The 19,133-nt window shown below is 53.8% G+C and overlaps 1 protein-coding gene across 1 annotated transcript in view; it reads left to right on the top strand.

Moving 5' to 3' along the window:
* The window catches only part of MEGF8 (multiple EGF like domains 8), a 45,076-nt gene that overhangs the window by 16,599 nt on the left and 9,344 nt on the right, over window positions 1-19,133 (top strand). The window contains exons 13-34 of the mRNA XM_080908799.1: window positions 1,997-2,197; window positions 2,579-2,779; window positions 3,391-3,627; window positions 4,450-4,568; window positions 4,648-4,779; window positions 4,869-4,982; window positions 5,167-5,415; window positions 5,890-6,089; window positions 6,307-6,517; window positions 6,614-6,863; window positions 7,505-7,637; window positions 9,950-10,197; window positions 10,277-10,387; window positions 10,509-10,627; window positions 11,200-11,407; window positions 12,076-12,256; window positions 12,740-12,903; window positions 13,467-13,611; window positions 16,122-16,353; window positions 17,315-17,438; window positions 17,604-17,817; window positions 18,014-18,228. Coding sequence (XP_080764925.1) covers window positions 1,997-2,197; window positions 2,579-2,779; window positions 3,391-3,627; window positions 4,450-4,568; window positions 4,648-4,779; window positions 4,869-4,982; window positions 5,167-5,415; window positions 5,890-6,089; window positions 6,307-6,517; window positions 6,614-6,863; window positions 7,505-7,637; window positions 9,950-10,197; window positions 10,277-10,387; window positions 10,509-10,627; window positions 11,200-11,407; window positions 12,076-12,256; window positions 12,740-12,903; window positions 13,467-13,611; window positions 16,122-16,353; window positions 17,315-17,438; window positions 17,604-17,817; window positions 18,014-18,228 — 4,008 coding nt within the window. The remainder of the gene's footprint in view (window positions 1-1,996; window positions 2,198-2,578; window positions 2,780-3,390; window positions 3,628-4,449; window positions 4,569-4,647; window positions 4,780-4,868; window positions 4,983-5,166; window positions 5,416-5,889; window positions 6,090-6,306; window positions 6,518-6,613; window positions 6,864-7,504; window positions 7,638-9,949; window positions 10,198-10,276; window positions 10,388-10,508; window positions 10,628-11,199; window positions 11,408-12,075; window positions 12,257-12,739; window positions 12,904-13,466; window positions 13,612-16,121; window positions 16,354-17,314; window positions 17,439-17,603; window positions 17,818-18,013; window positions 18,229-19,133) is intronic.

Below are 19,133 nucleotides of genomic sequence, written 5' to 3'. Positions count from 1 at the left end.
GGTGGGTCTGTGAGTCTGAGGCCAGCCTGGGCTACAGAGTGAGTTCCAGAACACCCAGAGCCATATAAACAAACCTTTTCTCAAAACAAACAAACCAAAGCAAAAATGACTGTCAAACACTATTTTTGCCAATCCTAAATCGAGTCTAGATGCATGTACCAGTTGTCCCGTCTCCCTCCTTTCTGCACCCTTGACCATGAAATTGCCAGCCGTGGGCATTTGGTGTAAATGGAGTCGTTCAATCTGTGCCTACTATGTCCAGCTTCTTTCACTTAGCACAGTGTCTCCAGAGCTCCTTTGTGCTGTAAGTCCCTTGGAAGTAGATTTCCAGCTGGATGTGGTAGTGCAGCTCTGTGATCCCAGCAAGAGAGGAGGCTCTAGAAATCCAAGTCACCCTGTACTGTAGTGAGACTCAGTCTCAGAAACAAAACAAAACCCCAAAGAGCTTCACTGCACCGTGGTGGAGAAGGCATGGTGGTCGGAGTGTGAGGCAGCCAGGAAGCCAAGAGGTGACTCACACTTCGCTCGGGTCTTTCCCCCTCAGTTCACTCAGTTCAGCGAGTCCCTCACATGCCCGCGGGCTTGTCTTCCAGCGATCCTGAATCTTGTCAGCTTGACAGTCAAGCTAACCACCACAGTAAACTTGGCAAGCCTCCTGCCTCTGCCTCCCAAGTGCTGGTATTAAAGGCATGTGCACCACACTCAGCTTACCTTTTCCTCAGTATGTCCAGGCCCGCTTTTCAGTGACAGATGTAGGAACTGCTTTTGCTCTTCTCATTAGTTGGTATTGGTTTTGAGACAGTCTTGATGTATTTACTGCCCAGGCTGGCGCTGATAGCCTAGGCTCAAGTGATCCTCCTTGTCTGCCTCCCAGGGAACTGATGCTGTAAATCAAATGGTCTCTGTGCCCTTTTCTCTCTGAAGCAGGCTCCCTTGGAGTCAAGGCAGGCCTCGAACTTGCTATGTAGCTGAGACTGGCTTTAAATTCTTGACATGCCTTCCTTTGTCTCCCGAGTTACAAGCCTCTCTTACTGTACCACCCTGCCCTTCTGATTTTGAACAGTTCTATAATACTCCACTTACATTTAAATGTTATACTGCTGTGCATTTATTTAGTTACTTCTTTTTGGAGATAAGGTTTGGCTGTGTAGCCCAGGCTAGCCTCAATCTTGCAAATACCTCCCAAGTGCTGGCCAGCAAGTCCAGATCCCATACATAAGTTACATAAGTAGTGTGTAATGATGACACTTGGGTTGGTTGGTTTGTTATTACAGAATCATACTCTAGCAAGCAAATAAATCCTGTGCTGTGTGATCATTGGGAATGCGGGGCCTAGCTTTGGAAGGGCATGCTGGGAAAGAAGGGAGCTTCGAGCAGAGATGCCAAAGGCTGCAGTCTTCAAACTTAAAAGGCATTTTGATTGTTTGGTTGGTTGGTTTTCTCGAGACAGAGTTTCTCTGTGTAGCCCTGGCTGTCCTGGAACTCCTCCTGTAGACCAGGCTGGCCTTGAACTCACAGCTAACTGCCTGCTTCTGCCTCTCACCTGCCGGTATTGAGGGTGTGTGCCACCACTCCTGGCTAGTTTTGAAGCATTTACGTTTACTAGTGTGTGCACATGAACAGCACAGTGGAACTGTCTTCTTCAGTTATGGAGGTTCTGGGCTGGACGGAGGTCTCCAGGCCTGCACCGCAGACACCTTTGCTCCTGAGGCACCTTGCTGACTCCTCAGCCTTTGAGTTTAACTATGATCTGACCATGGGGTTGGGTTGGGCACAAGGTAGAACCTGTTTACGTTCATTCTCTGAATTTGGTCCCCAGAGGGATGATGGGCAAGTTGCCTTAATTCGGTCTCGCCTCAGTTTCTCACTTGGTGAAGGTGGCTCGGCCATCCTGTCTCCTCTGGTTCTGGTGTGGCCTGAGGGGTGTGGACTTAGAAACAGTCCATCCACAAGCAGTAAGGGACTTACACGTACACCCCATCTCTGGATGTTACAGGTATCCATAGTCCGAAGTACAACTATCACCTTGACACCGAGCCCAGAGACCGATGTGTCCCTGGTCTACCGAGGCTTCATCCACCCGCTGCTGCCAGGAGGCCCAGGCAGCCCTGGGGCTGAAGATGTGGCTGTGTGGGCTCGGGCCCAGCGCCTCCATGTCCTAGCCCGGATGGCCAAAGGCCCTGACACTGAGAACATGGTGAGGGACTTTCTAGAACATTCTGAGGTGATTTTTGGTCAATATGAGCATGAGTGTGACTCAGGGCATCTGTGGTGACCTCAGGGTTCTGGGGACAGTGGGGAGCGTTTAAACATGGGACCTATCCTAAAAGGAAGAAGAGGCTGTGAGGTTTCAACTGTGAGCAGACGCTGGAGGAATTGTGGGTAGGGCGAGAAAGGTTCGATGATGAGTGAGATTTCTCTGAGGAAAGGTGTCATGGGGAGGGGTGACAGCTTCCCAAAATCCAAGGACCCCTTAGGCCCTCTTTCTCCCAGGAGGAACTGGGGTTCCTGTAGGGGTTGGGAGTGTAAAGGAGAATGGAAAGTTCTCAAGTCCTCTCTTTTGCTCACCCTGCTACAGGAAGAGGTGGGACGCTGGGTGGCTCAGCAAGAGAAGGAAACACGGCGTCTGCAGCGCCCTGGCTCCGATCGCCTTTTCCCACTGCCCGGGCGAGGCAACAAGTATGCGGTGGAGATCCGTGGCCAGCTCAACGGCTCAGCAGGCCCTGGGCACAGTGAGCTCACCCTCCTGTGGGATCGGACTGGAGTGCCGGGCGGCAGTGTGAGTGTCTAGCCTCTAACTCTTATTCCTAGGCTTTGGCCTCAGAACCTCTGGGCTTTCCAAGTTTTAAGCACAGCAAAATTCTAAGTCACTTGATTCTTCTGACTTCAGCTTTGGACCTCACCTTGAACCCACCAGACTCTTAACATTTGACTCCAGGCCCTGATAAGATTTCCACATCCTTTTCTGAAATATGCTGATATGGAATTCAGGGCCTTGTGTGTTCCAGCAAGTGCTCTACCCGTGAGCCACGCCCCCAGCCCCTCACTGGGGGATTCTAGGCAGAGGCTCTACCACTGAGCCACGCCTCCAGCCCTTCACTGGGGGATTCTAGGCAGGAACTCTATCCCTAAGTCTCTTCCCCCTTAACCTCTCACTTGTGAATGGATCCTAGGCAAGTGCTTCACCCCTGAGCTGTACCTAATCCCTACCTACATTCTGTCTTCTGTCCATATCTGACTCCTGCTCTGCATACTTTGACCATTAGTCTCTCGAGTCCCTCAGACCCTGTACTGATTTCCCGAAACCCCATTGTAGCTGTCATGCTGTCTCCTCATTGTCAATGGACTCTGCCCCAAGACCTAACTCCTGTCCTACATGGCCTGCCCTAGGAGATCTCCTTCTTCTTCCTGGAGCCCTACCGCTCTTCGGCCTGCACCTCCTACTCCTCCTGTCTGGGCTGCCTGGCTGATCAGGGCTGTGGCTGGTGCCTCAACAGTGCCACCTGTCACCTGCGTCAGGGCAGGGCCCACTGTGAGGATGTCGGGAGCGGCGAGTCCCTGCTGGTGCTGGTGCCTGCCCTCTGTCCACTGTGTGAGGAGCATCGTGACTGCCATGCCTGCACACAGGTGTCTACTGGAGCACTGGAGGGAGTAGGGCATTTCATACAGGAGGCAGTTAGAACAGGGCCTGGGATGGGCCCCTTCGGGTTAGCATAGACAGAGATGGCAGATAGCTGGGACTGTTGTCCTTGGTCTCCAAGAGTTTCGTGAGGAGTAGAGGGAGCGAGGTGGACAGATGGACATCTGGGAGTCAGAACACGCCCTGCAGCAGAGGTCAGACTGAGCATTCCTCACCAGGGGGAGCTGGGTGTCTGCACTAACACCAGATAGTGTGGGGCGGACTGTCAGGCCTGCTAGCTCCCGCTGGTGCCACCCCTCTTCCTCTGCTCGATGCTCAATGCTCGATGCCTGTTTATGGGCCGAGTTTGACCTGCAGGGGAGCCACAGGCCCCAGACTTGCCATCACTCAGCCCCAAGCAGAGCCATGTTTCGCCGGTGTCAGATCCGTCCCTTTTCTTTCCAATGTTCAGTCTTGCCGCATAGCCTGGGCCGGCCTCCAATTCATGAGCTACTTCTGCCTTAGCCTCCCAAGTGCTGGGACCCCCACCATGCAGCAGGAGGCCGGGCTTCGGCTGGGCTTTGTGTAGCCTCCTTTCTGGTGGCTGGGCTGGGACAGTCAATCCCTGTTTGTCTTTCTCTGGATCCAGAGGGTTTTAAATCCACCTGCCCCTCACTCCTGCCAGTACTAGGTGGTGTGTCTGAAGGTGGGGTGCAGGGCGGTGTACACGGGACGAGGTGGCTGCAGGTAGCCTAGGGGCAGGAGGGAGAGGCACTTGGGTTTGGACAGTGGACGACGGGCTGAACTCTGACCGTGCTCTTCTACGCCAGGACCCCTTTTGTGAGTGGCACCAGAGCACCAACCGCAAAGGTGACGCAGCATGCAGCCGGCGAGGCCGGGGTCGAGGTGCTCTGAAGAACCCAGAGGAATGCCCCCCACTCTGCAGCCAGTGAGCCCGGCTGGGTCCAGGGTGGGGTGGGCATCCGCGCTTGTGGGCTGGAGTGACCTGGCCCTGCTCTCACCCCCAGACGCCTGACCTGTGAGGACTGTCTGGCCAACTCCAGCCAGTGTGCCTGGTGCCAGTCAACTCACACCTGCTTCCTGTTTGCTGCCTACCTGGCCCGGTACCCACACGGGGGCTGCCGTGGCTGGGACGACAGGTAGACTCCAGTGCTGGGCTGACAACATGGGAGTTCCTGGCTAGGGGTGTGTGCCCTGGGCGCTGACCCCTCCACCTGTCACTCTGCAGTGTGCATTCAGAGCCACGGTGCAGGAGCTGCCACGGCTTTTTGACTTGTCATGAGTGTCTACAGAGCCACGAGTGTGGTTGGTGTGGCAACGAAGACAACCCCACTCTGGGACGGTGAGGACTTGGCCGGCGGGTGGGCTTTCTAGCTCTCCCTCTGCTTCTCGGTCCTGTTACCTTGTCCTCTGTGGCTGCCTTTCTGCTACCTCACTGCCATCTCTCAACCTTCTACCTTCCCTGTCACTCTCCCTGGCTGTCCCCTGTTCCTATATTGTGCCCACTTTGATCTCTTACTCCACAGGTGCCTACAAGGAGACTTCTCTGGACCTCTGGGTGGGGGGAACTGCTCCCTGTGGGTGGGAGAGGGCCTGGGACTGCCTGTGGCTCTCCCTGCCCGCTGGGCTTATGCCCGCTGCCCAGATGTGGATGAATGTCGCCTGGGCCTGGCCAGGTGCCATCCACGGGCGACCTGCCTGAACACGCCTCTCAGCTATGAGTGTCATTGCCAGCGTGGCTACCAGGGTGATGGCATCACACACTGTAACCGCACGTGAGTGACATGTGGGTTGCCATGGAAACATTGCCTCAGGGCTGCAGCTCAAGCTAGAGGGAGGAAGTGATCATAGTAGTGGGTTCTCCCCAGAACGATGTCCCCAGTTAGTGTGGGATTCTCACCTTGCAGACAAGGACCTCACTGGAAGAATAGGGGGCCCAAGGTGACCCTAGAAACCACAGAAACAGGATACTCCTGGATGGTGGGCCATAGCCTTCAGAGTTGCCGTGGAGACAGACGGAAGCCGGCCTAGTTGGAAGGGAAAGGTTTTCACAGTGAGGCTATGTGGTTTCTATGGAGACAGGTATCACCACGTGTGAGAGGGTTGCCTTGGAAACACGTTTACTTGCACAGCATAGGACTATTGGAAGAGGCTGTCAGTTGTGAGTGTTGCAGTGGGTGGAGATGATGGGGTGCTCTGACGACTCTGGGTCCACCAGCCCCTTTCCCCGCCTCCGCACGCTCCTTCAGGTGCCTCGAAGACTGTGGCCACGGTGTGTGTAGCGGTCCCCCGGACTTCACTTGTGTGTGTGATCTGGGTTGGACCTCAGATCTGCCCCCACCCACACCTGCCCCAGGACCTCCCGCCCCACGTTGCTCTCGAGACTGTGGCTGCAACTTTCATAGCCACTGCCGCAGGCGGGGACCTGACTACTGTGATGAGTGCCAGGGTGAGCCACCGTGGTGACCCTATGACCCCGTCCCTGCTCCTGTCCCATCTGTCTGTCTTGACCTCACAGCCCTGTTGGGGCTCGCCCTTTCTTTCCTGGCCTAGGGCTTGTTTTGACTCTTTGGAGCAGCTTGGGAGGGGGTCTGCAATCAACTGAGTCAGGTGGTCTGTCTGTCCTTGCTCCTGACTCTGTGTCCTGCCTGTTGGGACCTCCACAGACTGGACATGGGGGGAACATTGTGAACGGTGCCGGCCAGGCAGCTTTGGCAATGCAACGGGCTCTGGTGGCTGCCGACCCTGCCAGTGTAACGGCCATGGAGACCCACGTCGTGGCCACTGTGACAATCTCAGTGGGCTCTGCTTCTGCCAGGACCATACTGAGGGCGCCCATTGTCAGATCTGCTCTCCAGGATACTATGGGGACCCCCGGTAAGGAAAAGAACACGTGGGGTTTGTTAGAGAGGGGTTAGGGAATCCCATGAGCCGAGACAGGGGTCTGACACTCTCTTTTATTTCTTCCTGCAGAGCTGGTGGCTCCTGCTTCCGGGAGTGTGGGGGTCGTGCCCTCCTCACCAATGTGTCCTCGGTGGCTCTGGGCTCCCGCCGCTTTGGGGGACTGCTGCCTCCAGGTGGTGGGGCAGCAAGAGCTGGGCCTGGCCTGTCCTACTGTGTGTGGGTTGTCTCGGCCACAGAAGAGCTGCAGCCCTGTGCTCCTGGGACCCTCTGTCCTCCACTCACCCTTACCTTCTCTCCAGACAGCAGCACCCCTTGCACAGTGAGCACCCAGGGGTCTAGGATTTGTGTATAAACCAGAGCCATGTCCCCCTCCCACTGGTTTGTTTGATGCTACATGTCTACAGCTGTGGGTCAGGTCACCGGGCCCCTTGCTCTGGGCTCTCAGGTCCTCCCGTTTCTTGGTTCTTTTCCTGTTTCCTGAGCTCACTCTTCCTGTCCTCAGGCACCTCCTCCCAGACCAGGCATGGTCACTTCTTAGACCTCGCGTGCACACTCTGATTCGTCAGCAGTGGGTCCCACTGCTGAAGCACTACTGTGCATTTAGAAAGAGGTTTGGTGCCAGAGTGCCTGGTTGATTAGCTGCGTCTGCTTTGGATGCAGGATGGGAGGGGTAGCCTCCCCGTGCTGTGAACTTTGTGATGTACACTGTGTGTTCAGACAGCCCACCCTAGACTCAGGTAGCCCATCCCCCTACCCCCCCCATGCGTGTGTCTGTCTGTCTATCTCTGTCTCTGTCTGTTTCTCTGTCTTTCTCTTTGGTATAGGTTCCTACTGTGTAGCCTAGACTCACAGTGAATTCACGGTCCTGCCTCACTGTCCCATGTAGTTGAGATCTGAGGGACATTCCCCTACACTCTGTTCTCTCCCCTGAAAGCCCTCTTAACTCTGCATCCTTTTCAGCTGAGCTACGTCCTGGCCTTTGATGGATTCCCACGGTTCCTGGACACTGGTGTTGTCCAGTCAGACCGGAGCCTCATAGCTGCCTTCTGTGGCCAGCGGCGGGACAGACCTCTCACCGTGCAGGCTTTATCTGGTATGGGAGCTTGAGGGAGTGAGACTGGTTCTCCGGCTTCTCCTCATCCTTCAGTGTTGGGGGTGGAATCTAGTACAGGCACCCTCGGATGCTCGGCAAACTCTCCTGCTGACCCACACCTCTAGCCCTCGGTGGTAGATTGCAGACAAGCAATATCCCTCCGGCTGCATTCCAGCTCTGAATAACTAAAAGTAATTTTAAAATTATTTTTTAAAACCGGGCCTTGTACCTATGCTTCTGCACCTGTCATTGCCGGGACTTAGGATGCAGGTTTGAGCTTGGGATGGCATGGGTGTCAGGTGACACGGTGCTTTTCCTGGGTGACATGGCTTCCATCCATCTCTGGACTTTAGTTGAGAGAAACAGGATTTGGGCTGTCTAGGATGGTTTTGTCGGAAGGGGTGGATAGGGCGTCTCTCTGAGGGTGTGGGGGACTCTGACCCTTATCCTTTGTCCCATGGGGACCTTTGGCAATGTCTAGAGACATTTTGGATGATAATTGGAGATTCCGCTGTCATCTGGGAGGTAGGCAGAGAGATAGGGCTGTTCGTAGTATACACAGGAATGTTCACACCAAAGGGTCATCCACCCCTCAGCATCTACTCGGCTCAGAGGATGGGACATTTAGGAGATGGAGATGTGGGATGAAACACCATCGAAGGACTGGATACGTGTGGTGCTTTCAGCAAGTTTTGGGAAGCGCTTCTCTGCATGTGACTCAGAGCAGTTCTGAGGCTAGGAGCCAAGGGTTTTGCATAGATTGAGTGAAACTGAGGCTGTGAGGCAGCCACTAAAACTGAGGGGCTCGCAGATGCTGCCCTCTTGGGCTGGAGAGAGGGACGAGCTGCCTCTTTTACTGAGGCAGTGGAAAGGAATGGACCCAGTCTTGCCTTGGGAGCCGTGGCCCGGCAGGTCTTCTTTAAGGAGGGGAATCGTCTAGAAACAGACGGTCAGGGGACGGGGAGAGCAGCTTCTCCAGGCAGAAAATTAGCAGGTACCAGGCTCTGAGGGTAGGCTGGAAGGGCCAGTGGGTATACAGATGGCAAACGTGGGAGATCGTGAGTTCAGAAGAGTCTGTAGGGCCCTATGAGTACCAGAAAGGGAGGGGTTTTTGTTTGAAAGAAGGTCTCATTGTGAAGCCCAGGATTCCCCTAAACTCATGCATCCTATTCCCTCAGTCTCCCTAGCGATGGAATTATTACAGGGGTGATCTTCCGTTTTGAACCAGGTTCTCATAGCCCAGGCTAGCCATGAACAGTGTAGTTGAGGATGGCCTTGAAATCCTGGTCCTTGTGCCTCCAGCTCTTTAGGGTTGGGATAATAAATTTTATGTAGTGATGGGGACCGAATCCATGGCTTTCTCCATGTTAGACAAGCCCTCTACCAGTTGAGCTACACCCTAGCAACTGACTCCCTTTTTTCTTTGCCCCGTTGTCTTTGAACTCCGGATCCTCTCCCTTCTCCCCTGAGAGCTAGTGTTGCAGGTATGCTAGCACCGCAGTGCTCACGCAGGAGCATGTGGGGCTGTGAAAGGTCTGCAGTTGCCCACGGTAGGGTCAGAGTCGAGCTTGACAAGGTCACAGGGCTGCGGGAGGGCAGAGTGTAGGGCGACCAGGAGACAGTGTGAGTGTGTGTGTGTGTGTGTGTGTGTGTGCTCGTGTCCAAGGTGAGGCTCTGAACGATAGTGAGCAGAGGAATCTAGGCTTTACTGTTTGATGTTCTTCATGCCAGGGGCCGAACTCACGGCCTCGCCAGTGGTAGGCACATATTCTGAGGTAGATCTAGAGCCCTAGCCTATCTAAGATCTGGGTAGAAAATGGCCGGAATTAAGAGCCAGGTGTGAGGCTGGAGAAATGGCTCAGTGGCTAAAAGCCACTCCTGGGCTCTTCCAGAGCACACAAGTTCAAGTCCCAGCACCCACATGACAGCTCACAACTGTCTGCAACTCCAGTTCTGTAGAGGACCGGTTACCTAGTGCACATAAAAATAAATAAAAATTTAAAACAATAACAACAAAAAAAGAACAAAGAATTAAAAAAAAAAAAAAAGAGCAGCTGTGGTGGCACATTCTTGTAATCCTAGCATTTGGGAAGAGGGAGGATAGGGGTTCAAGGCCATCCTCAGTTACATAGTGAGTTCGAGGCCAGCCTGAGCTACTTTGTCTGAAAAATAAAGCACCTCCTCACTCAAAACTAAAATATGTGGAAGCTGATGGGTTCACTGAATGGCTGGTTTCTCTGGGTTTTCTCCACAAGCATAGGAGCAGAGCCCAGAGTAGGGTTCTGCCCACCTCTCTGCCTCTTTGTCCACAGGGTTACTAGTGTTGCACTGGGAGGCCAACGGCTCCTCCTCCTGGGGATTCAATGCTTCTGTGGGCTCTGCCCGCTGTGGATCAGGAGGCCCTGGCAGTTGCCCTGTCCCTCAGGAATGTGTGCCACAGGATGGAGCTGCAGGCGCCGGGCTCTGTCGTTGTCCTCAGGGCTGGGCTGGCCCTCACTGCCGCATGGCTCTGTGTCCTGAGAACTGTAACGCCCACACGGGGGCAGGGATTTGTAACCAGGTACAGATGGGACAGGAGCAGCCGGGGAGGGTAGGAATGGTGTTCAGGGCTCCTCTAAGCAGCTGTCTACTGTCCACAGAGCCTGGGTGTGTGCATCTGTGCTGAGGGCTTTGGTGGCCCCGACTGTGCCACGAAGCTGGATGGTGGACAGTTGGTCTGGGAAACACTCATGGACAGCCGCCTCTCAACAGTGAGTCAGGGCAGCAACTTTGTCCCGGGGTCCATCTTCCACCTCCATAAAACTCTCCACCTAGGCTTGGCACTTTGTCATGACCTTGGCCTGACCTCTGACCCCCTCATTTCCACTCCAGGACACTGCTAATCGCTTCCTACACCGCCTGGGACATACTATGGTAGAGGGACCTGATGCTACTTTGTGGATGTTTGGAGGCCTGGGTCTGCCACAGGGCCTGCTAGGAAACCTGTATAGGTAACGATCACTATACAAGAATTGTTCTTTTCTCTTTTGTTCGCTCCTGCTCTCGGAATGATGACTCTGAGGTTAACTGTTTATTAATAAATGCCTTGGCCATGAGCTTTTGCTCATTCCCTGACTAGCTTGTAATTAATTTAACCCATTCAGACTATTCTGTCTTCCACGTGATTAGTTACCTCTCCTTCAGTCCTGGCCTGCTTCTCCCTCGGTGTCTCTCCCAGAGTCTCTCCCTGCATCTTCTTTTATTCTCTCACTATTCCCAGAATCTTCTCTTCCTGCCAGTGTCCCACCTCCTATTTCCTGCCTCAGCTCATTGGCCACCGGCTCTTTTACTGACAGATGATGCTTAGATTCTCTGCAGACTACTCTAGGGAGATGAGATATTATGTAAGAGAAGTTTATTTTAGGGACTGCTGAGACACCTCTTACCCGAGTTACTGCAGAAAACCACTCAGGTGGGGGACATGTTAATAGAATTGTGGTAGGAGAATAACCACAGGATCCTAGGCCATCTCTAAAGATGTGGGGTGACTTAATGAGACTGGTATTTGGTATTTTGGCTCCAGGTATTCAGTCAGTGAGCGCAGGTGGACGCAGATGCTGGCAGGAGCTGAGGATGGGGGCCCAGGCCCATCACCCCGTTCCTTCCATGCAGCGGCCTATGTACCTGCGGGCCGTGGTGCCATGTACCTGCTGGGGGGCCTCACAGCTGGGGGTGTCACCCGTGACTTCTGGGTCCTTAACCTCACTACCCTGCAGTGGAGACAGGAGAAGGTGAGCATCTGTCTCCCACCTAGCCCTGTTCCTCACAACAGATCCAGCACAGATGCCCATTGCAGGTCCTTTGAGTTTCATCACTAGAGGAATCTAGGGTACAAACAGAAGCCCAGGAATATAACCTGGCGGTGTATTTTAGCTATAGGAAACTTGCCTAGAATCCCCCAGTGAGGGGCTGGGGGCATGGTTCAGTGGTAAAGCCCCTGCCTAGAATCCTCCAGTGAGGGGCTGGGGTGGGGGCATGGTTCAGTAGTAGAGCTCAGCCTAGAATCCCCCAGTGAGGGGCTGGGGGCGTGGCTCAGTAGTAGTACCCTTACTTAGCTTACCCTAGGTCCTGGGGTCAATACTCAGTACCACAGTAGGATAGGGAGTTATAAAATTGAATTTGACTGGTCAATGTAGGTTATGCATTTGTAGCTCTAAGCTGATCCCTGCACAAAGGCTGTGACACGATCATTGGCCTGGGTAGGATGCAGTCCCACCCAGCAACAGAGGGAACAGAGGAAGGACTTCTGGTGTTCCTGAATAAGCGGTGTGCAGTCCTGGCAGGCAGGGTCTAAGCAGCCCTGTGGAACTCTCCATTCCTTAGCTGGGCTGATCTCACTTCTGTTTGTGAAGTGAGCCTTCCTCTGCTCCCTGTGGTGACGTAGCTTTCCATCTTACAGGCCCCTCAGAACACGGAGCTGCCAGCAGTCGCTGGTCACACCCTTACTGCCCGTCGAGGCCTATCTCTGCTCTTGGTGGGTGGCTACTCCCCCGAAAATGGCTTTAACCAGCAGTTGTTGGAGTACCAACTGGCAACCGGCACCTGGGTATCTGGAGCCCAGAGTGGGACACCCCCAACAGGTGAGGCTGCAGTGGGCGCTTCCTTAAGTCTGGGTTTTCCATATGCTTCCTGTCTACTGCCACATTCAGGTCACTGCCCACTATACTTAAACAGGATCTCCTTGTTGGCACCGACTGCAGCTAGCTTTCCCAAGAAGCTTCATGGCTTCCCTCTCTGTGTAGCTGCCCTTTCCTTCCCCAGCTTCTAAGGGGCTCTTTTCCCTCTTCTGTCCTCTCTGTGTCTCCCCTACATGCCTTGAACATCTTCTGTCAGATATTCTGCCACTCTGCCTCTCCCACTGCTGTCACACCTCCCCAAACATTGCTGTCCTTTCTGCAGACCTTCTAGACCCTAAGGACAGGGAAGGAAAGAAGGGCTCCCCACGTCTCTGGCCACAGAGCCTTTTGGGCAAGGGTCATTGAGAAGAGGAGCCGGGGAAGTCAGAGGTCATTGCTGGCCGTCAGCTGTTTCCTGCCATCTCTGTGGTCCTTCTGCCCCTCTAGGTCTCTATGGTCATTCTGCAGTCTACCATGAGGCCACCGACTCCCTCTATGTGTTTGGGGGTTTCCGCTTCCATGTGGAGCTGGCAGCGCCTTCTCCAGAGCTCTACTCCCTGCATTGTCCTGACCGCACCTGGAGCTTGCTGGCACCGTCCCAGGGGGCAAAGGTTAGGACAGCTGGCTGTAGCCACAGAAGTGGGGAGGTCCCCAAGGACTGGTCCCACCCACCCAGATTCCTGTCCCCTGTCCCCTCCTTTCAGTTCCTGTAAATGAAAAATGAAAATGCCACCTGTTTCTTTTTCCCTCCCTGGTTTGGAGAAAAGAATTTTTGGCAAGGAAATCGGAGGCATGGTTTCTGCCCCCACACCACTCTGACAGATCCCCTCCCCCTCCTGAGCCCCCATCTGTGCTTTCCTGTAACCCCTGGCCTTTTAAAGCCAAGGACACATGTGTCGGAGAGCAGGGACCTGCCTCTGCTGGGAGGGACAGTTGCATGTGATGTACACACATCCCCAAGCCCCTCTGAGGGAGGGGTGCAGAAGAGACCAAATTTACAGGGAGTGGATGGTTCTGAGGGCTGCCCTGAAAAACCCAAGAGTTCCCCTTCCTAATCGGGTGAGGATGGAATGAGCCGGGAGGGAAGTTTATGCATGGCAGGTGGGTTGGGAAGAAGTGTCTGGAACCTAGGGTGGGGTCTGACTGCTAGGCTCTCCTGCCTGTCTCCCAACAGCCCCGGCCCCGGCTTTTCCATGCCTCGGCTCTGCTAGGAGACACCATGGTGGTCCTTGGGGGACGCTCGGACCCGGATGAATTCAGCAGTGATGTTCTGCTCTACCAGGTCAACTGCAACACCTGGCTCCTGCCTGACCTCACCCGTGAGTCTCTCATCCCCAGGAGGATGGCGCCCGAATGCAGCCCCGTCTTTGTCTAGGGACCCTAACCCTTATTAAAAGTCACTTGGGACTCTTAGGACTCATCAGCAAAAGTCCTTTCCTCTCCATACAGCTAGAGACCGGAGTTTCTTTTGTTTTTCTTTGGTTTTTCAAGACAGAGTTTCTCTCAAAGGTCAACTTAAAGGAGTGGGGTCTGTCTTTCCACCTGTGGGTCCTAGGATGACTCAGCTCATCAGACTCTGGCAAATGACTACTCTCTGAGCTATCTCATAGCCCTGTTTTGTTTTGTTTTGTTTTTAGGTGGTTTGTTTTTAGTTATTTATTGCTTTGTTATTTTGAGACATAGTATCATTCAGTCAGCTTGGCTTGCTTGGAACTCAGTCTGTAGACCAAGCTTGAACTCATAGAGATCCACCTGCCTTTGAATCCTAAATGCTGGGATTAAAGGTGTGCACCACCACAGAAATAGGTTTTAGTTCTAGTTATAAAAGTAATAGTAATCATTGTACATAATTTATAAAATATGAAGAAAAACAAAACATCAGTAGCAAAAAACACTTTTGCAAGTGGGAAGCGCCCAGGTTTTCTGCCAGGTTAGAGATGGGCTTGGAGAGTTGGAAAGAGAGCTCAGCTGTTGAGAATGCTTTCTGTGCATTCATGAGGACTAGAACTTAAATCCCACACCACATAACAAGTCGAGGGTCCCACATCTGTGTGGAACCCCAGCTCTGAGGCAGGCAGAGACGGGTCACCAGAGCTTGTTGGTGTCTGGCTCAGATAAGAAAACAAGTTCCAAGTTCAGGGAGAGACCGTGCCTTAAATGACTAGGTAGGGAGAGTTAAAGGGTGGGTGACCCTGACAGGAGTGACTGGGGTGACAGAGTGACGGGGTGCATCCTTAATTCCCTTTCACCTTTTCTGGATTCAACCTTTTTAATATTCATTCTGTCTTGGATTAAAGACAAACATTAATTTGTGTGATATGAAATTGATCTTGGAACATCAAAAGCCAAATGTGCGTAGCCGGTGTCAGCGCACTTGGCTGGCTTCAGTTCCTAACCACACATACACGCGCACACACACGTAACTTTAATTTGTTCAAATCCTAGTTTTAATGGTGCTTCTTAAATGCCTGAACCTCCGTTGGAGCCCACCACACACCAGAGGTAGTGGTAAGAAAGGATACAGGGGAAGTGGACCTGTTTAGAAAGGTTCTTTGGAGCAACGCCAGTCTGTTTGTCTGGAAATCAGTTCAGTTCACAGTCAGCAGCGGCAGCTCGATCCGCTCACAAACACCTCCCAGTTACACCAGCAGTCCAGTTTGGTAGTGTCAGGACAGCAAACACAAATCAGCAGTGGTGGCACTGCCTTGGCTGGAGTCAGCAGGAGGGACCAGAAGGGACACCAGGAGACATTCTCAGCTGTGCCTCTCTCAGGGAAGCGAAGATCAGCGAAGACCAGAGTCACAAGCTAGTTCTAGAAGCAAGCCAAGCTTAGCCCCTGTTACTGTACAGGGGTCCTATTTATACCCTCCAAACGTCACATGTCCTCCGTGGGTCGTGCCTCAGCACATGCATCTGCCTCGGCTGACATCAATCTGCCAGTCAGCCCAAGTCTGGAATTGGCAGGAGACCGCAGCACACCATCAGAAGTTTTTTGGTGTGTTTGTCTCTATGGAGTCCCAACAAATGGACCAATGCATGTGCGTTGTTAGAGAAGCACCCTCCATCACCGGTCCTCTCATGTGCTTGCTTTAGCAGAGCATTCCTTCACCGTGTCTGCTTCAGAAAATGTTACTTCACCAGTCTGTCTTAGCCTGTCCCCTGTGTTCACTTCAGGGAAATGTTCCGTCACATGTGTGCCCAACAAACACCACCCAACAACACCCAACACAACTCTCCACTTCACACACATACAAATAAATTGTTATTCTGGTGGCATTTAGAGCATTTACTGTCACACAGCTTCTGGTGCTGTGTGTCCCCCACCTCCATCCGGTTCCGGAATCTTTGTCTCTGCTCTTTTCATTTCTTTGTGGCTTGTTATCCAGGGTGTTACAGGTGCACCCTGTGCATGTTAGGCCAGCACTTTGCCACTCAGCCACATGCCCAGCCCAGCTCTCCTCCTCTTCCTCCTCCTAACCTGTTCAGATATGTTTATTTTGCATGTATGAGTATCCGTGTATATGTGTGTGCACATGTGTCCAGAGAGGTTAGAAGGAGGCATCACATCCCCTAGACTTGGAGTTACACATAGTTGTGTTGCTAGAAACCAAATCCCGGTCCTCTCTGAGAGCAACAAATGTTCTTAACCACTGAGTCACCTCTCCAGCCCCCACCTCGCTTCCTGTCTGTCTGTCTGGCTCTTTCTGTCATCCGCTCCCTTCCACTCTGTCCTCTCTGGATGTCCCTCCTGACTAATCTTTCAGTGGGTGTCTTCTTTGTGCTTCGTGCTTTCTCTCTTCCTCTCTCAGAACACCCCATCTTTCTTCAGGTCCAGCCTTTGTGGGGTCCCCGATGGAGGAATCTGTGGCACATGCAGTGGCAGCAGTGGGTAGCCGCCTGTACATCTCTGGAGGATTTGGGGGAGTAGCTTTGGGCCGCTTACTGGCATTAACCCTGCCTCCTGACCCCTGCCGTCTGCTGCCTTCACCTGAAGCTTGTAACCAGTCTGGGGCCTGTACCTGGTGCCATGGTGCTTGCCTGTCTGGGGACCAGGCCCACAGGTAACCAAAGTGACTGACAGTCCGCGGCACAGCACACTCTGGTGTCCTCTGAGGGCTTTAGGAAGTGAGCTGGACTTGAGGGGTCTTGAAGTTCGACTGTCAGGTTCTGCTTCACACATGGGGAAGAGAATCATCATAAGTGGAGGTGGTTGGGAATACTCCAGTATGAACCCTGCTTGTACCTCAATGTCTCCCCTTTTGGAGGAACTGGGTTGGTGCTTGCTTTTAAATGTATAGTATAGTTTAGGCCAGCAAGGATTGAGAGGGTGCTGCAGCCAGTATTTGCAATGGAAGATAGTGAGACCAGAAGGGCAGCTCAGAAAAGGCTTCCAGTGCCTGGCTTTGACCAAATCTGCAGTCTTCTCAACTGCAGGAGTGCAGACGCCTCTGGAAACCAAGTAGTCCCGTGGTTAACCCATTTGTCTGCCCTGGAGCCATGATGGAAACTACTTAGGGTCTCTGTTGTCCTGTGATAGGCAAGGGAGCATGTCCTCATGTTCACTGCAGTCCTGTTAACAGACTGATTATGGGATGCTGACTCCCCCCTCCCCCCACACCTGTGGGCCTGTGTGTCAGAGCAGGAGCACCCACCGTTTTTCTAAAATGTTAAAAACCTATTCATTCCCAGGGAATTTCTGACCTGTGCTGTGGATTGGGGGTGGGGTAGGGGAGGATAGACATTGGAGACCTGGGCAGAGACATTCCTGGAGTGCTTGTCAGGGAGAGGATGGCAAGGCTAGGCGGCACCTTGACCTCTGGCTGTGAGGGAGGAAGAATACTGTTTTGGGTAGGGAGGAGGAGGACACGGTGACAGTGGCAGGAGGTGTATCACAAAGGGGTGGGGCTAACCAGGATCCTGAGGTCCAGCCTGGGACATGGTGTAGGGTTCTGTAGGACCATGTACAAGAGACAAAGCGTAAGTCCTAGAAGCAAGTCAGTGAGCTATCCTCATGTCCTCTAGGCTGGGTTGTGGTGTACCCCCTTGCTCTCCAATGCCTCGCTCTCCTGAAGAATGTCGGAGGCTGCGGACCTGCAGTGAGTGCCTGGCCCGCCATCCTCGGACCCTACAGCCTGGAGATGGAGAGGTGAGTGGTAAATGGAGGGACAGGGATGCCGGGCTCCGCTATGGTTTATTGCCCCAGCCAGCCCTGCAGCTCAGGAACGGAGGAACTTGGCATCTGTGGGTGGCTGGGTGGGAAGACGGGATGCTGAGCCCCACAGAGCCCACCAGGTCCATCTTCCCCCTCCAGGCATCCGTTCCCCGTTGTAAGTGGTGCACCAACTGCCCAGAGGGTGCCTGCATTGGGCGCAATGGGTCCTGCACCTCAGAGAATGACTGTCGAATCAACCAGCGAGAGGTCTTCTGGGCTGGGAACTGCTCGGAGGCTGCGTGTGGGGCTGCTGACTGTGAGCAGTGCACACGGGAGGGAAAGTGCATGTGGACGCGGCAGTTCAAGAGGACCGGTGAGCCTTGAGGTTTGCTTTCTAGGGGGGCTAGAGGCCTGGGTGCCCGCGTATCGGAGGAAGGACAGCGACTAGAGTCTGAGCTGACAGTGCCAGGGCTTAGCCCGTGGGTCTGGAGAAGGGCTGTCGTCTAGACCCCTCTGAAGGAGGGGGGTCTGGGAAGCATACTGTTACCGACCCTGTATCCCCCCACCAGGGGAGACTCGCCGTATCCTGTCGGTGCAGCCCACCTACGACTGGACCTGCTTCAGCCATTCTCTGCTGAATGTGTCTCCTATGCCAGTGGAGTCCTCGCCCCCGCTGCCCTGCCCCACGCCCTGTCACCTCCTCCCCAACTGCACATCCTGCCTGGCCTCCAAGGGCGCAGATGGGGGCTGGCAGCACTGTGTGTGGAGCAGCAGCCTCCAGCAGGTAATGTCCTACCGTCCAGTCCCGTCGGTCTCTGCCCAGCCCGGCGTCCTCTCTCCTCCCTCCCGTTCTCTTCTCCTTCCTTGTTCAGGGCGCAGTTCATACAGGGGGTGGCAGGGCCTTGCTTGCCTGTGGGTTGAGGATGTGTCTGGTGGCGGCGGATGTACTTGACAGGCACAGGTGGCTAGGACTCAACTGCCTACCATGTTGTCCACTTCTGGAAGGTCCGAAATGTGTCCACCTAGCATAATGTGGTGGTCCTAGCAGCAGGCAAAAGCATTTTCCTTGGCCTGCCCCAGTGGCAGGCAAGTCGGATCCACCCTCCATTGTCACATTTAGCACGGATTGTCTGACCCCACTAATAGCTATTCCTTGTGCATAGGCTGATAGCCAGGACCCAGGGTCAAGTGTTCCAGCTCACCAACCCACTGGGAACTGACTGGGTCAGTGGACTGCAGTACGGGGTGGGGGCACATGCCATTGGGACTTCCATTCTAACAGTGCTTCCTGCTCATCCCAGCATACAGGGCTGCCAGCTAGGAGCTAGGAGCGGCATGGTGGCTAATGCACCTTGTAATCAAACGCTCAGGCTCTGGGCCTGAGAAGATGGCTCACTCAGTAAGGCAGCTGCCCTTCAAGCAGGAAGACCTGAGTTCCATCCCCATAACCCATGACAAAAACGTCTAGTGTGTAGGGCCCGGTGTGTAACCCGGTGCTAAGGAGGTAGACACAGGTGGGGACTAGGACTCGATGGCTCGTCTAGCCTACTTAGTGACTTCCAGGCCAGTGAGAGAGAGACTGACTCAAAGACAAGGGGGACAGTGCCTGAGGTCACTGACCTCCACATGTGAGCGTACACACAAGAGCTCAGCTTGTTCCGGATCTAGCATGGGTGCTGGGATCCACAC

Source organism: Micromys minutus, assembly GCF_963924665.1.
Source record: "Micromys minutus genome assembly, chromosome: 32".
In the NCBI taxonomy this organism is placed as follows: Eukaryota; Metazoa; Chordata; class Mammalia; order Rodentia; family Muridae; genus Micromys; species Micromys minutus.
The sequence above is the reverse complement of the archived record's forward strand: the minus strand, read 5'-3'. Positions and strand labels throughout refer to the sequence as shown.